We start from the raw sequence: 17,254 nt of genomic DNA, 5'->3' as shown, positions 1-17,254 counted from the left end.
TGTTTTGCAGCCTCCTGCACTGCCTTCCAGAGTCTTCTGGATGAAAGAACAGGGAAAAGATGACTGTCTGGTACCACCTCCCGTGTCAATGGAGTCCCACCAGGAATAACTGTGGCCCAGCTTTGTGTCTCTTTATGAGCAGGGGTCCCAAGCAGGTAACAGATGGGACTGTGTGGATAACTGCAGTGCTGCTGCAGTCTGTCCATGCTTACATAGTTGCATGCCCATCCTGAGTACTCCCATGAGCAGCAGTTGTAGCTCTTTTCCCACTGTAAGACGGTGGCACTGAGATGTTCCAGGACAGCTTGTAGCCTTTGGCTGGGGTGCAGTGCTTGGGGGCTCTTACGTACTGTATGGGCTTAAATCACAAATAACGAACAACGATGCAACCTGAGCAACTAATTTTTAGCAGTTTCAGTGAGGAGGATGAGGAGGCTCTCAGTTTTTGAGAAAATGACAGGATGAATCCTTTCTAGAGTGTCCTGAAACAGAGGATATGTCCTGAACATGGTATGGGACAGATTCTGACCTGCTGCCCTCCTACTGTTGCACAGGGTGGCACACTGGGGTGTCATGGTGGGCTCCTTCAGCAGAAAGACCACACTGTGCCAAGAGCCTTTGCCAGCTATGCAGTCCCTGGAGCTCTTGAGTGCCTTGCTGTTAAAAGCAGCAGCCTGGGAACACAGCTGAGCAGTTGGCAAGGAGGCTGTCGGTCTCAAACCCTGCCCTCTATGTCCCCCTCCACCATGGTGCTCCTCTCACTGCCCTCTCCTTGTAATACACACAAGGGCCAATCTCCTCTGAAGGACTGAGATCCAGTAAATGCCACTAGGAGTAGTGAGTTGTCACCCTCCTGAGGAGAGGCAGGGCTAGGAGGAACAGTTGTGGACATCCCCTGAGGTAAGGATGGGGTGGGGGAAGGCTGCACTTTACCTGCAGATACCTAAATGGTATAAGTAGGCTTGGTGGGAGCATTGTCAGACCTGCAGCAGGTTCCTCACTGGTTCCATCAAGGTCCTTGCTCTGGCAGGCAGTGACTTTGGCATGCAGCTTCTGCTCCCCACGCATGGCTGACCCTAGGAAGACCATCCCCATCCATGCATGTGTGAGAGGTTGGCTTGCTGCTGGTTTGTCTCTGTGCAGTCCTGGGCCTGGTGAGAGAGTTGTGGCCGTTGAAATAAACTCATGGAGAGGTGAGAGGCCATCACTGAAAATGATTAACAATGTTTTTCTTCAAGAAACCCACCAGCTGCACTTCTGCTTGTTATGGAGATGTTTAGGCCCTTGCTAGAAGCTACCAGAGCGGTGGAGCTCCCCTCAGCACCAAGACTCATCCTCTTCAGAGTGAAGCATCACCAATTAACCATCTTCTTTCAAATCACCCATTGCAGTGTTGTAAGGAACAGAATAATGGCCTGTGTTCACCTGTGCTTGGTTTCACATGCTTCCTGACTTACTTTGCCATGTTTTTGTCCTGATTATGCTGTAAAAACAGACTGCCCTCAAAAACTCCAAAGAGCTCCCACTATTCTTGCTGTGTCTTTGGAATGTTGGTGATAACACTGTGCTGGGTTGGCTAGAGGAGCTGTGAGCCCGTGGTAAGCCTGTTCTGTCCACTGTGTGCCACTGGGCAATTCTTATTCCCTACAGGACATTCCGTGCAAGGTTCCACAGAGTTTTGCCTCGTCACACCTCTTGTTGTTTGCAAATGTGGACATGGAAGACTTACCCTGGCACAGAGGATAACTCAGCATTGCTTCCTTTCTGTGGAACCAGGTTAAACAATGTTATTGTGAGCCCAGTCATGGGCTGAGCCAGGCATCCCTAGGAAAACAAACAGCCTGGCTGGCTCAGCCCAGCCACGGCAGAAGTGATGTTTACTGGCAGAGAGCTCTGTGCTGGGGAGGGGGAAGAACACTTTCTGCAGAGCCTTACAGAGGGGTCTTGCCCATCATTCACAAATTGATAATTTTGTCACACTCAGAGTATTTCCTGGACTTCTGAGAAGAGTGTTCAGCTGGTCCAGCTTAGTATGGACCCCACACATGCGTGGGTCTTCATTCTTTTCACTTGGACATGTGTGTTGTTTCTGAAACTGCCCTCCAACTCTTCCCAAGACATCCCCACCCACTGCCAGCATCCAGCTCACACAGCTGTCTCTCTGCTGGAGCTGTATTGCCCGTGATGTGTCAGCATTCATAGAATTTGCATTATACAGCCCAGCATGTACCAGGGGAAGGTCTTCAGCATACCCAGCCTAACTGAGATGATGTGAGGGAGTCAGGTTAAGAGATCCATGAAGCAGGCCACCAAGATGAAATTTTCGTGGATTTCCTATGATAAATGGAAAAATTCAGCTACTGAAATGTGTAATTTCCCTCGAAAACTCTGGTTTTCTCAAAAGCTGCATTTGTCTGTAGACAACTGGCCTATGTGTCACCAGCCCTGACCAAGCCTTGCTTTTTGCAGCTCCCCTGGCATCCCCTGCTGGTGCCTGGGACATGTCTCTTTATCAGAGCAGTTCAGCTTGTTGAACACAGTCACTGGAGCTCCTTGTGCTCTGTGCCCTTCCTCCATTGCCCCCCCAGGTTTCCTCATGTCATTGGAGACAATCTGTGAGGCCACGCTGAGCTGCGCCTTTCTGCACTGGGGACAGACACCCCATGTGTCATCGCTGTCAGCTGCATTTGCCAGGCTGGCTGGGTGTCAGCTTGTTGGGCCAGGCACATCTTCATCAAGAGGCAGGATCTGCCTGATGATATCGGAGGTCTGTCTGAATATGGCTTTCCATCAAACTTTGGGGTTTTTTTCTGGGGCTGTGGGGAGCAGCGTTTACTGCTCCATTGGATCCCCATTCAGCAGCAAGTGTTTTATTTCCTACCTCTGCCATGCAAAGGAAGACCTCCTGATCCTTCTGGGCTCTGGATCTGCTGCCTTTGCTCTCATGAGGTCTGGGGCTTATCACTGAACCTCTGATCGCTGCTCACTCTTCCCCTCATTGCACCATGGCAGCGATTTTGGGTGTTTACCATCATCCCTTCTGTTCTCCTGAGAAGCAGCACATCGCAGACCCCAATTCAGGGGAGCAATGTGGCATGCTCCAGATCGCTGGGTTCAGCCTCTGCTTCCTTTGCCTCAGACTGATACTTGACTCCAGTGAAATCAGTGCCAGCCTTCCCATCACTGTCAGTAGAGCCAAGATTTCACCCCATAGGGAGAAATGAGTTCTTTCTTTGTACTAGGTGAATATCACAATTTCAGCTGCGCTGCTACCCCTCTATCCAAAAGCACAGCAATCATGACATTTCCATATTTTTACATGCCTGATCACCAAAGACTCACGTGAAGAGAGACAAGAGATGGTCTAAGGATGTAACAAACAGGCAACATAAAGAACTCCATAATCAAGCATAATACCACCAACCAAAAAGAGGACAAAAATACCAATAAAAGTGGTGAAGGCAAAATACACCCCTCCCAAAAAATAGCCTTCCAGAGGGCCGTCCCATCTGCATTGTTCTGTGTCTTCATTTTGAAATGTGCACTTCTAGTGATCCCAGCACTGTAGCTACTCCCTATATCTATCATTTTCCCCTCATTATTTTAATTCTTTTCTCAATCTGTTTTGGAGTTGGCCCAATAAGGATGAGCAAATCCTTCTCTATGTCTTTGAGCTCTTAATTGATATTTCTTCAACTCTTTTCAAAGCAGCTATTTTGGCATCTAGAAAAGATTTGGTGTCATCTGAGTGGTAGAAAATATATTTTAATCTTTCACAGCAGTGTTGTTTCTAAGATGTAGCATTTGGGGTAACAGATGGGGTGGCAAAGAAGTTGCCTATAGGGGCAGTGCTCTGCCTCAACTACTCTCCCGCCCGCTGCAGGAACTTTTCAATTAAATGATGAAAGATTTTGCAGCTTGATGCATTCCAGAGCTGCGTCTTAGCAATTGTTTAGCATCCAAATTTCCATGTAAATATTGACGATTTTGCAGCGTTTTGAAAAGCGATCTACGAGATTATTCTTGTTCTCGTTAGCCCCTTTCCTGAAGGCAGAGGCTCGCTCCACTTCGGCTGTCCCAGGACCTTCACCGGAGCCATCCCCCTGCAGGGAAGGGCGTCCTCCTTGGGAGTCTGGACATTGCACCACAAGCCTTCTGTCACCAGCCCCTCAGGACTGATACAAAGAAATGGTCTGAGGTTCCTGGATGTGTAAAGGAGCCCTGCTCTTGAGCAGAGCTCCCCTTGTTTTGGTGCCAAGGAGCTGGGCGATGTCAGAGCGTTGTCGCCAGCAGCACGCAATAAGGACAGTGGGAAACGTCCCTTTTTTGATGCTGCAGAATCGCCTTCCTCCATCTGCAGGACCTTCCTACCTGCCAGATGCAAGAGAAGTTATTTTTCAGTGTAATCCTCTGTCCTCTTCCCCTAAATCAATCATCCTGCTCCCGGCCAAATATACAATCCCATCCCCAGAATGAGACTACTGTTCCACACTGTTTAAATAACCAGATCTTGTAATCTCTTAAAGGTGTCTTTTTTTTCCTTTGTATTTTTTTGCTAGGCACTGACATGAACTGGCCTAACTTTTCAGCATTTTAAATGACATTTCCCTTTAATGGTAGCATAATATGTTTTTGTTAATGGTTGCACTGAGTATATGCTGTGTTTGGGTGATGATGTACAGACTGTATTGTTTGAGTGACCTCTCTCCTTTTTTCTTAATGTAGCCTTAGGTTTGTATTTCTTTTATTAGAACAGTTGACCACTACACCTCCAAATCTGATAGCCTTTGTATTTAATAACTTATATTTAAAATCAAGTCTCTTTATTTCTAAACAGGGCTGGTTTAGTCCTGGCCAGGTCTTTGTGCTAGATGAGTATTGTGCACGTAATGGAGTGAGAGGCTGTCACAGACATCTCTGCTACCTCAGAGATTTGCTAGAGCGCGCAGAAAACGGAGCTATGATTGACCCCACCTTACTTCACTACAGCTTTGCCTTTTGTGCATCACATGTTCATGGCAACAGGTAAGGAATTCTTCTTGCCTAGCAGTGCCCTGCCAACAAGGGATGACTTTGTCAAATATAGGTTTCCTTGGATAATGCACAACAGTCCCCAATTTGTTTTCACAGTGGATGTTTGGCAGCAGCACTTCTAGTGGCATAGTCGGTTTGTTTGTTTGTTTCGTTGCTTGTTTAATGTAAGCAGTAAAAATGCACATAGAGGATCCAGAAATGAAGGTTTTTAACTTACTTGCCCAGGCACTTGCTAAGATGCAGTTCTGAACAAGATAGGGTTGCAGTCCCTGCGACTGTCATGGGTTGAATAAATAGAGGTAAATGATGCACTGTGCTGATTATAATTGCTGTGCAAGAGGATCTGACAAGCTGTAGCGTGAAATTTTCAGCAGTATCAAACTTCAGTGCTCAGAAGGGCTTTAAGCCCTTGGGCACCCATGTCTCATTTAAAGCCCACGTGACATTAGTTCAGAAATTGCTTAGACATAGCTGAAACTTTTATCTTGATCTGTTACAAAGCAATTTCAGTTTCAGAAGAAGTCAGTTCCTTTCTTTCAAATGTGACAAACCTTTGATGGGAGGAACTGGAGCTGTGCTTTTCCTCCCTCTCTGTTTATTTTGTTGACAGCTGTAGCATCTATTGCAGCTTCTTTTCCTGTTTTCTTTTTTGTTAATTTATATTGTATACTTTGAGATATCATTTTGTATCCTACGTGTGTTGCTGAAGAAAGGAATGTTATAAAATAATTAGGTGTTTTCATATACCCTCTGGTAAATACCACCTTGAATTACGACACACATTGCCCAGGTTTCACATTGCAAGGCTGTCGCTTGCTTTTGCAGTTGCTTTCATACATCTTGTCATGGAAACGAAGTTTTGCTTCCTTAGTTTCTTTTTTAGTTCTGACTTTCCGTTGCTCATTCGTTCTTTCTTTGCCAATTGTTATACGATTTCAGTTGTTTCCTTTCAGCCTAATTTCCTTTTGTTTTATTTTGAAGTTTTTCATGCTTTCTTCTTGTTTCTTTCGCTTTTGCTGCCGGCCTTGCCCCCCGCATTCCAATCACTCCCCCAAGCCAACTCATGGCAGAATTACTTGGTGGGTCACAGCCAAGTGCAGACGGCGAGGGGGGCAAAGCCTCTGCCGCTGAAACGGAGACAAAAAAGGATTCCAAAAAGGAGTCCAAAAAAAAGAAGGAGCCCAAAACCCAGCCGAATCCAGAGCCGAAAAGGTAAGCGAAAGTGTGCAGTGCACAGGAGTGTGTTGCAGAGGGCTCCTCAGTCACTGAGCACACTGGGCAGTTGCACCCCCACGGCTGAGGGAGGCCTGACTCCAGCATTCAGATCACATGCTCTCCTGGGGGCTGGATAGCATTTGGGCACCCAAGTCCCATTGGGGATCAGAGACTGAGGTTCTTAGGTGTGTGTTTAGGAGATGGCTCACATGGTGTTTAGGGGATGGGACCAGGCAGTGGAAGTGGGTGCCCCACTGCCCTTTGTCCTAGGCAGGACTCATCTCAGCACACAGCTGGTGTGGGAACAGGACTTGGCTCAAAGCCCATCTGGCCCTTTACGGGGAGGAGGTGGGATGCTCATCACAGCTACTCCATGTACCTCTCTCCACAGAGTCCAGCACAGCCAGGGTGGAAGCTTCCTCTTCATCAGGGTTGGTGGCAGGAGGTATCTGATGGTATAGGGCCAAGGTGACAATCTCCCATTCTCTCTCCGTGGCGCTGGAGAGTTGTGGGCCCAGGAAAATGTCATGCTTTCTAACCAGTCCCATGCTGTACAACTGTCCAGGGCCGTGTGTGGCTGCTGTGCCGTGTGTGGACCTGCTGGGCGCTGCCAGAGGGGCAATTTGGCCACGGATGGGCTATTCCAGTCACTCATTTAAAATATTCCAAGAAAGGAATGAGGTGTCTTGCTATGACTTAGCTGTCTTTAGCTGACAGTTGACTTCACATCCGAAAGCTGAAGGTTCATGTTCCTTCTTGGTCTGTGCCGTCTCTCTGTTGCCTGGGGATTGCGGGAGGCTCTGTGTGGGAGCTGCAAGGCTGCAGCATTGCGCGTTCCCACCAAGGGCAGGCTCTGCTTAACACCCAACAGTTTGCCATGGAGTCTGCGGGGTGCAGCGTCTGGCTTTTGCTACCAGAAGGTCACAGAAAGAGACCACAGGAGGTCTCAGAGAAAAACGCGGCTCCGTATCTTTGTATCTACTCTAAGCAGTCTGAATATCTGAGTGGAAGAGTCACGATTTCTTTTCAGGGAGCTGTTGAGGCCACTTGCATCATGCATTTGCAAGCTGGCTGGCAGAGAGCGATGGAAAGCCAGTATTTACCCATGCAGTCCTCACTGGCAATTGTGATGTGTGTAAGGCCACGCTCACTTTAGCTCTGCCCCTCCCTCCCACTTGATGTGTCCATACATTGCTCATTGTCTTATGAGTGGCCCTGCTCTCTCCAGGAAACTTACAGCTCATAGCAGAGCTGAAACTTTCCATGTAAAAGTTGTCAAGGTGGCACACCTACCCCAGTACCTGGGCAGCACCCAACAGAACATCTTGGAATGGCCACGCATTGCATTGTTGTTGGGACGCACAGTGGTCTGGGAAAGACTGAGTTGCAAGACGTTTTTATGTTTAACAAAGCCTTCTTTTTGCATCGAATCTGAAAAAGTGTTGATTTTCTTCATAAAAAAGAGTTCCTTCACTTTTAGACAGTAAAAACCCCTGAATGGGTGGTTTAACTTTCCCCAGGACGAAGTTGGCTGTCAGACAGAATATGCCACCCAGTAATGAAAGTCGAGCAGGGAGATAATTTCATGTGGCTATCAATCTCCTGTATTAGCAGCAGACAGTGATGGAGCTGAGGTGGGCTGTCTGTTTGTATCGTGTTTGCATAAGGTCAGGCAGCGAGACAACAGTCGCTCGCAGTCAGCGGGAAGTGCAGGCAGGCTGTGGATGCTGAGGACAGCCTGAAGGTCAAGGCTGACAGGATGACAGGTGTCAGTGTGGGGATGATGCCTCCTCACCCGTCCAGCTCCCGCCTCGGCAGCGCTGCCGCGCCGCAGCCAGGACAGGAGCAGGAAAGCTGCTGGTGGAAATGCAGCTCTAGCTTGGGGCTGGCCCTGTGGCTGCAGCAGGTGAAGTGGTCAAAATGGGATTTTTGGACAGTTTGTTGCCTTACATGTCAGAGTTTGGTCTCCTCCAGCCTTTGGGGTCATTCAGACCCCTGACATGATCTCTCCATACCAAGGCTGTAAATCACTGCTATGTGCATGGCAGTCCACGTAATTTTTCTTTTAATTTCATCTTTTTCACAAGTAAACATGGAGTTCAATGTAAATTACTTGCCCTAAGTTTCACCTCCTGAGACACCTGACTATGCAAGTTCAGGATGTGAGGAAAACAGGGACCAGCAAGAGCAATATCTACATGGTTTACTGTCCTCAGATACTTGCTCTTCACTGAGACTGAGGAACTCAATGCTTCTTAATTGTTGTGGTCACTCATCAGTTGGTAGTGGAGTTTTGTCCACTTGGTATCACAGGTTGCCTTTTGTAAAGACCTATCATTATGAAAAAAATGCGATATCTGATGTATTTACATAGGGGACAGGTAGTAAAGGCACAGAATTATCCTGACATCCAACAACATGTGTCATATGTTTATTCATGTTTCTTTGCTTGAGGTACCACCACTGTGTATTTTCTGTATCAATAATCCTCCACAGAACTAGCAAAGGCAAGAGCAGGAATGGTTTTGAAAAGACATTATGATTTGGGATGAAATTGTGAAAGACAGCACCACTAAGGTCTTTCCCTGGCCTCTCTCTCCCTGTTTTTGCTGTTCTCATGTAGAAGGCCTGTAACAGTACTGCCAGTGTTGTTTGGCGTACAGAGTGGTGATGTGTTAGAGGAGCCTCACTGCTTCCCTGTCTGCACATGGGAGAAGCATTGTGCAACAGAAAGTTGAGCTCAGTTTTTCTAGGTCCAAAGTTAGTGCCTAAATCTTGAGCAGTGGCTCCAGCCCCTTGCAAAGAAGTGGCTTTCAGGAATGGCCTTGGTTTCACTTGTGCATTTTTTTTTTATTTAGACATAGAATAGTATTATTCTTAAATTTTAAAGTTAGCACCATGAAAAACTCTTTTTGTGCTTGTTAATCCCAAACTTTTAAAAATCAGACTTAAATATTGATCGTTTGCATGCTAAATATTAACAGACTGAGCTTATCAAAATCAGGATGCGGGGTTGCATTCCCTCCAGTCTAATAACAACCAAGCACCATAATTTTCTCTAAGTTTTTCAACGACTATTTACCCAGGGACGAGTTAGAGGTCTCTCTGTTTATTAATTTGGTATATTAGTGACTTCCCTTTCATCTGTAAACTGTATTTAACGGTGTCAAACTTGTTTTCAAGAAGAAGCTATTTCGTTAGCTAATGTTGCCATTACCTTTCATTACTGTTTTTACAACTGTAAACCCAGCAGAAATATGCTATTGTCACAAACCTTCAGGAATTGAAAACTCTTCATGACATACCTGCCATTTTTTCCATTGTATTGTAATTACATATTTGGTCTGTTTCACATAAAGATTTCCACACAGCAAGTTGAAACAAAAGAAGTACAGGATTATTTTTGTCCCTCAAGCAAAGTAAATACACTTTCATCACGATATCTTCGTGTACTCCCCTGGATCTTTGTGTTGAGTTTCCACATCTCATTCAGATGCTCTGCCCTGGCTGCAGTAAGGCAGGTTCAATCTGGCAGGGTGTGATGCTGTCCCCTGCCGTGAAGTGCCAGCTCCGTGTCCCATCCAGCCCCGCCATCAGCCCGTGGTGACACAGCTCCTGCTGTCTGTCGGATGGGATGCGCTGCATCAACCCAGCTGAAGGGCTGGGTTGCCAGCCACCAGCAGGTCACCAGCTCAGTGCAAGAGGCTGACAGGATTCATCACAATGGGTGTGGGATGGCAGGGCTCAGAAACCATCCGGTGCCGGCGCAGTGCATCAGGGGTGCGGATCGCACATGGGAATCAATGAGCCGTGACTTGGCTCGGCGCTGCGGCGTGGAGGAGAGCCCGAGCGAAGGGAAGGCAGGATTTGGGAGATTAAATGGTTCCCATGCTCAGCGGCACCGAAGGAAGGCAGGAGTTGGGAGATTAAATGGTTCCCATGCTCGGCAGCACCTCACGGGCAGCCAGGGCAGCGGCAGGAGCGCTGAGGTGAACAAAGGCCTTCTCACCGACGTTTCCCGCACGGTGTGAGTCCCCAGAAGAAAGGAGAGTTGGGGAAAATCAATGTTTGCTGAATACGCTTTTATTCCCAGGGATGTAGGCAGGTGGACTCTTTCAGGTCTGGTCTGCTGGGGGAGATGTGAGAGGCAGCCGTGATCCTGCCCACATCCCCAGAGCCCGTCCTCATGCAACCGGTGGGACTGCGCAGGCAACTCCTCCTGCGAGGGATCCTGCGAAAGCCTCTCCTGACACATGCCGTCCAAGGCACTAATCATCGATGTTTACTGTATAGCTCATATGTGCTGCACCTGGCAACCAGCAAGGGAGCTGAAGGCAGCACGTGTTTTATATTTGAGTTGTTACTTAAAAAATCAAATTATTTGCATCAGTTTTTGACATTGTTTTTTTTCCCTTGGCTCTGCATGCCAGGGCTCACAGTGCGTGCAAAGATCTGTTTGCTACGTGTAAGCAATATTTTCCCCAGTAAAAAAAAAAAGTGTAGACAAGTTAAACATAAAAGGTGTAAAAGATGATATGTCTTTTCATTTAGAAGCCGACGTGGTATTTCATGGAGGCTTATGTCAAAGAGATTAACGCGCTGCAGCTATACTGTGTATTTATAATTGCATACAAATGCATGCTATTGCTTCATATATTAGTCTTTGTTAAAAAATCATTTTGATATATTTGTTTTAGCAGCATAACTAGCCCTGGGGGCACCGGGTATAATTAGAAAAGGGCATGGGGGGAGGCGGGACTTGTAGAATAAAGCAGTGGCCTAAGGATCACAGGTCCTAATTATAATTTATAATTAACCCCGGAATTTGCACAAACCATCTAAGCTAAACAAGGACTATCATTTTTGCTGTTTAAATTGCAACCCTTTTTTTTAAATTCACCACCTGCTTTGTTGATGTTGTTGTTTTTGTGGCTTAAAACTTAAAAACATGGGGGGATTAGGAAAGTGGCATTTAAAACTTTTCATATGAAATATTTACAGTGGGAATTTACTAGTTTAGAGCCAACACAGTGAATCTGCAGCAGAAGGAGTGATCTGAAACTTGTTTACTTATAATTAAAAATCTCGTTAGTTATTTTTCTTGCCTTTTTTGCCCTTCTGCTTCCCTCTCTGCCCACAGCTTCTGCCGTACACCTCAAGTACCCGTGAGCAGTAGCTATAGAGAATTGGATGGAATTGTCTCTCCACACAGATGGAGACATTAATGTTGTTTGTCCGGCTGAATTCATAGACCCAAACCCATTTTGTCCCTCATGCATTTGTATATATCATGTACATCCAAAACTTCTGTTCCACCCTTTTGCTCTCCTCTCACTTCTCATCACTGCTTCAGTGCAATAGTGATGTGGTTGTGGATTGTATGTGAGAACATCAGTTCCTGCAGCTTTGAGAGATGCTGCTCACTGCAGGAGTTGATGCTTCTGTCCATGAGATCAAATAGCTAGTATCAAAGTTGAGCTGGACACTTTTGCTGAAAACAAAATTGCCAATAAGCATCAGGATGAGCTGTGCAGCTTGAGCTTCTCCTGGGGGTTTTTTTCAGCCCCATCAGCCGTGTACTGAAATTGTCTTGTGCACAGAAGTGAATCTTAAATTACAGTCATGCTAAGCTATATATCCTTTGTGTTCTTGCAAAAGGGAAAATAAATATGTTCCCTCAGAAGGATTATATTTTCAAAGTATATTTGACTTGAATATTTAATTAGGTTTCAAAATTATCGAGCTAATAAATTAAGTGGAAGGCTTTGGGTAGTGTTTTTCCAGTTCTATCTATATCCTGCATTTGTCACTAATTAATGAGTTTCTAATGCTTCAGCTTCTGGGAAGATGAGCAACAAAGATTAACATAACTAGTAAATCCAAAGATGTGCAACCGGGTTATAGTATTTGAAATTTGACAAAAACATCAGAAGTATTATTATTTGTGACATGGCTCAAGATGGGGGATTGTGAGGAAAGCAAAGATGACAGAACTGGTGCTAACCACTGTGACAACAACTTGAAAAGCAGCCGACATGACATCTTTCCTATCATGCTGCCGAAAATGTCAACTTTGTGAAGGACAGTGAGAAAATGGTTTGCCGAAAATCTGAAAGGTAGATTCAAGAGATGCTCATCATGTCAGATGCGATATAGTCCACAGCTGGGTGAGAAAGGGAGTCCTTGCCGTGGTGATGGCTCTCGCTTGGCAGGCCCTTCCAGACATCCACACTGCTCCAAAAATGGCTACAGCTGACCTGTAGATTGTCTCAAGTTTGCATGAGACATGAGAATGGCTTGTGCTTACACCTGGCGTGGAGGGACCGGAGGCCAGAGGCACTGAGTTTGTGTCCTCCTGGCTCACACATGTCCCAGAAAGGGGAGGACCAAAGAATTAAGCTTTCACTGTGTGTGTGTGACTTAGGGGTTTGGTTGGCATCTCATCAGGTGTTGTGACTTGGGCAAAAGCCACATTGGCCAGAGGTTTTCTCTCCAGAGCCCATCCTTTGTCTTTGTGTGGGTCAGTGATGCTTCCAGAGCTGCCACTGCCTGGCCAGGACACAGCTGATGCTGTCAGGTCAGCCGGAGCTGGGTGTCCACCACGAGTCGTTGCGTGGTGAGTGCTTTGAGTACAGTGAGAAGCTGAGATTCATGTGAGAGGGCTGCGACCCAGCCCGAGCTGTCAGGTCCTGCCATTAAATCTCACCAGTTGAGGTTATTGACCCCGCAAAGGGTAGCACAATTTTCTGACCATTTCCAGTCCCACAGCAAATCACTGCCAGGGCAGGCAGCTTTTACTCCCTCATTTGTCAGTGCTGATAAAATTAACCCAGTGACACTCTGAGCTGTTGTGGGTACAGGGCAAGGACCAAATGCCAAAAGTCAAATGAGAGTTTCAACTCTGCACCTTTCTATATGGCATTTATTGTGGTCTGCCTTGAATTATCTCTCTCTGCATGGGAGCAAACGAGGCACTGTGAGGTGCACAGCATCACAAAAGGCATGGACATCTCTTTCTGAATATTAAATATTTTATGGAACTTTGGAATAAATTATATTAAGCATGTTAAGACATTAATTTTTGCTCAATATCTAATTTGGGTTTTTTTGTGGCTTGCTCATTTTTTCAAAATAACTAGTACTAATTAGTTACTAATGAGACCAGATCCATACTTCCAAAATTGTTTATAAAATGTGTTCCCCAGCTGAGACATTTTATCCAAGTTTCAGCCTAAATCTTTTTTTCCTGTTTTTTTCCTTAATACACAACTGAATTTGGCAAATAATCAAATAAAGATTCTGATTAAATGCTGTTTAACTTTAAATACATGCCCTGGTATTCAAGTCTTTTTCTGTGTCCATGTTGCAAGTTTTATTTAATGTATATTTAGCTTTAAAATTTTGCAGTAAATATCATGTACGGTTTGCAAGTTCCTCTTCCCAAATGTTTTAATGGTTTATTCACCTGTGTTGGAATATCAGAGTTCATATTTATGATATTAAGAGCTTACTAAATGTAGGGTCGAGGAGAAGTGATTGCACAGATTTTATAGATTTTAATTTTTTTATAGATTTTTTTTTCTTTTTTAAGTTTAGGGCCTTTGATTCTTTAAGAGGAAAATAAAGCCAACCAATTAACCCCTGACAGGAGGTTCATTAGAAGCTTTGTAATCCCTTGCCAAGTCTTTTGTAAAGCCAAACCAGTCTAGTGCTGCGGATTTATGCAGCTTAAGCTGAACACTGGGGGAGGCCTTTAAGTAAGAACATTTGTTCAATTTTAAGATGTCTTACATTACCTAAAGATTGCCTGTGCCAGCAGAGTTGCCCAGGAGTACACAGATCCTCAGAGTTTGCTCTCCAGCAATGGAAGCAGTGCCAATGATTGCCTTTGGTGGATGGATGGATCAGGCTCAGTCTCTCCTCCCGCCTGGGATGCTGCTGCGCGGCGGATTTTGCCGTGTGGGTGTGGGGAAGAAGGAGGGGATTGCTGCTCTCGGCTCCTGGGTGGGTTGGCATCAGCAGAGGTATGGGATGGAAGAGCACAGGGATCATGGCATTATCCAGCCCCCAGGAAGAGCCTCAGCAGGGATTTTCTGTGCTCGGTGAAAGATGAGAAATACCCCAAGGCAGCAGGACCTGGGTGTCTCACAACACACTCCTGTGCACTCCTTAAATAGAGGAGCATCAAGTAGTCTGAGAAAATTTGCAATAAATTGCATAATGTGTTAATTTTTATAAATTAAAATACGGGACCAAAGAGGCATTGCATTTCCAATGCAAAATGCGTGTCACTCTTTAGGCACATTTCAGCAGAATATATTGAAGATGGTTCACTTCAAGAAATCTCTATAATGGGGTGATTCAGCAGCTATGAAGGAGTGCAGAATTTTATATTCTGTTTATATATATGTCATTGATATTCTTTTATACTGTGAATTGTGTTAAATTAGCAGCTGAATTTTTCTGGAGAAATTCAGTCCCTATTTTGCAAGCAACCAGCTCAATCCTCATGTGAGAGCTGGCATTGCACTCCCTGCATATACCTGTATTTAGAGGGAAGTCTGCTTTTCCCAGCTCCTTAAATAACGAAGATAAGGGGTTGGGGGGGTGTCCACATCTAGATTTTCACTGTGAGAGAGGATACTTGTGTGTTTGTTTATTTTTGATACTTTGGCAGTGGTGCTGCTGCAGGCACCCCTGTCTCAGCATGGCACATCCTCTGTCCCGGGTCTCACGGTTGGTGAGGGTCCTTTTGAAAAGGGCAATGTGCCGTGGGATGAGGTCCCAGGGTGCTGAGGTGGAGTCTGAGTCATTGTGGCATTTCTCCTGCAGGCCTGACGGGATAGGAACTGTGACGGTGGATGAGAAAGAGCGTTTCGAAGAGATCAAGGAGCGGCTTCGTGTGCTGCTAGAGAATCAGATCACACATTTCAGGTAAAGGCACAGAGCCCAGGCTGAATGTGAGAGCAATGATTTCCTCACAGCTCCCTCCTATAAGCAGCAAAGCCAAAAGGCAGGTTTTGAATGCACACAGGAATTTTGCATAAGTGACACAGACCTACACAGGGCAGTGAAGCATGTTTATAGCTGGCGTGTGATTTTAAATATATATCCTTTAAAGGATATTTCAAACCATCTTGCTGCCATAGGCATGGCAAAGCTGTGGATTTTTTCTAAAATATAACAACAAAAAATCCCTCATCCTCTTATTCTCTGTTCCTCTCTGCTCAGTTATTACCCATTTACCTTCTCCCTAGTGACAGGCAGGGCTTTCTGCAGGGATGTCACAGTATGAAAAGGTTTGATACCCCCCCCTCCCAAAAAGGGATGAATGGTCCCCAGCACACTGATCAGGTCTGGCAGGCTGTGTACATTCACTCACGGACAGGTGATGTGCGTTACCTACACCCTGGTGCATTGCCAGGTCTCCAGCTGGAAGTAAATGCCCTTTCCAGAGGAGCGTTTTTTCCCCCGTTTTTAAAAGAAGATGCTATTATCTCTCCAAGGAGATCTAAAAACTCTCCAGGTGACACCCAGATTTAAGAAACTGCTAAAACTATCCCATATATTACTATATATTACTAACCCATATTCTCTTTTGCTGCCCTAGTCTGCACCAAAAAACCCTTTCAGAAAGCTGCTCTATAGAAAGACTGCTCATTCCAGGCAGAGGGACTAGAGAATTGCTTGCACATGTTTAGGAAAGCTCAAGAAAGGCTTATTCATGTGCCCTTGTTCTAATGCTAAGATGATGTGCTTTTTCTAGGTACTGCTTTCCATTTGGCCGTCCAGAGGGTGCACTGAAAGCCACTCTGTCGCTGCTGGAAAGGGTAAGCACAGGAATAACAGAGAGTAATTAAAATGACCTGTTTTCATGTATCCTTCCATCTCAAAAAGCTTGAGGAGCTGTTGGTTTTGCATAGGACATGTATTATTGAAATCTGGTGCTGAAGTGTGGGGCTTGGGTGAGGTTGGTGTCTCCTGCCTCAGCTGAGAGGCACGTGTGTAGCCTGACCACTAAACGCAGCATGGCCTGTGTCTGTGTTGTCAGGTAAGGGTGAAGGGTCTGCCTGGCAAAGATCCACATCACAAACCCTTGTCAGCAATGCGTGGCTGCTGCCTGGTGAAATTCCCACCTTGCGTCCCTCTGGATGTATAAAACCTGCTGACCATGATCCCCCCCATCCCCTTTCCAGCATTCCTGCTGCTCTAACATCCTTCCCACCTCTGCTAACCTGCAGTATGGCCAAGTCCAGACCCAAACCCCAGCCAGTCAGTAGAGCCTGGGAAGGGCAAAACATTGCCTGACACCGGGCAAGTTATGATAGATCTTAATGTCATACTTTAAAAAATCATCACAGACTTGAGGGCATGCCATAGAGTGTAGATACAGACAGGGAATAATACAGCAGGGATAGGTCCCACATCTTAGGCTGGCCAAGGTGACCTTGTAGTGAGTCCTGTTTATTGTACACATGCCCTGAGAGCCACACAGCACTAGCATAGGAATGGATGTTTGTGCTGGGCTTGGAGAAAAGCAGTTCTGTGTGCCACAACAAATCAGATTTTCTTGTGTCAAGGTTCTGATGAAAGACATAGTTACTCCGGTCCCTCAAGAGGAGGTAAAAACAGTCATCCGTAAATGCTTGGAGCAAGCAGCTCTAGTCAATTATACTCGACTATCAGAGTATGCCAAAATTGAAGGTAAGGCTCTTCCTTTCTGAAATTACAATTTTTCTTATGTTTCTAGGTGGCAACTTACGTGGCTGGGAGCTCTTTAAAAAAAGCTCATCTGCTAATTACTCTCTTATCGATAAAACTGTTGTGATTCAGAATCATTTTTGTGATGTTGGCTTTGGAAGCAGTTAAGAATGGAAACTATGCAAATCGTTTCTTTTTCTGGAAAAGAGAAAGGAAACAGTTAAGAAGAACTGTAGCTTTTTTTTTTCCTTTGATCGTTAGTGCATTTGGCCAGTGGTATAGTATTCAGACTCACATCGTGGTT

General features: G+C 45.6%; 1 protein-coding gene across 5 annotated transcripts in view; it reads left to right on the top strand.

Annotated features, from left to right (window-relative positions):
• Nucleotides 1–17,254, top strand: part of CADPS (calcium dependent secretion activator) — a 206,890-nt gene that overhangs the window by 121,143 nt on the left and 68,493 nt on the right. For all 5 annotated transcript variants that reach the window (XM_066195041.1, XM_066195039.1, XM_066195038.1 and 2 more), the window contains exons 13-16: nt 4,838–5,025; nt 15,082–15,183; nt 16,016–16,079; nt 16,830–16,953. In XM_066195041.1, coding sequence (XP_066051138.1) covers nt 4,838–5,025; nt 15,082–15,183; nt 16,016–16,079; nt 16,830–16,953 — 478 coding nt within the window. The remainder of the gene's footprint in view (nt 1–4,837; nt 5,026–15,081; nt 15,184–16,015; nt 16,080–16,829; nt 16,954–17,254) is intronic.

Source organism: Chamaea fasciata, unplaced genomic scaffold (assembly GCF_029207755.1).
Source record: "Chamaea fasciata isolate MVZ Bird 193981 ecotype frontalis unplaced genomic scaffold, bChaFas1.0.hap1 SCAF_13, whole genome shotgun sequence".
In the NCBI taxonomy this organism is placed as follows: domain Eukaryota; kingdom Metazoa; phylum Chordata; class Aves; order Passeriformes; family Sylviidae; genus Chamaea; species Chamaea fasciata.
The sequence above is the reverse complement of the archived record's forward strand: the minus strand, read 5'-3'. Positions and strand labels throughout refer to the sequence as shown.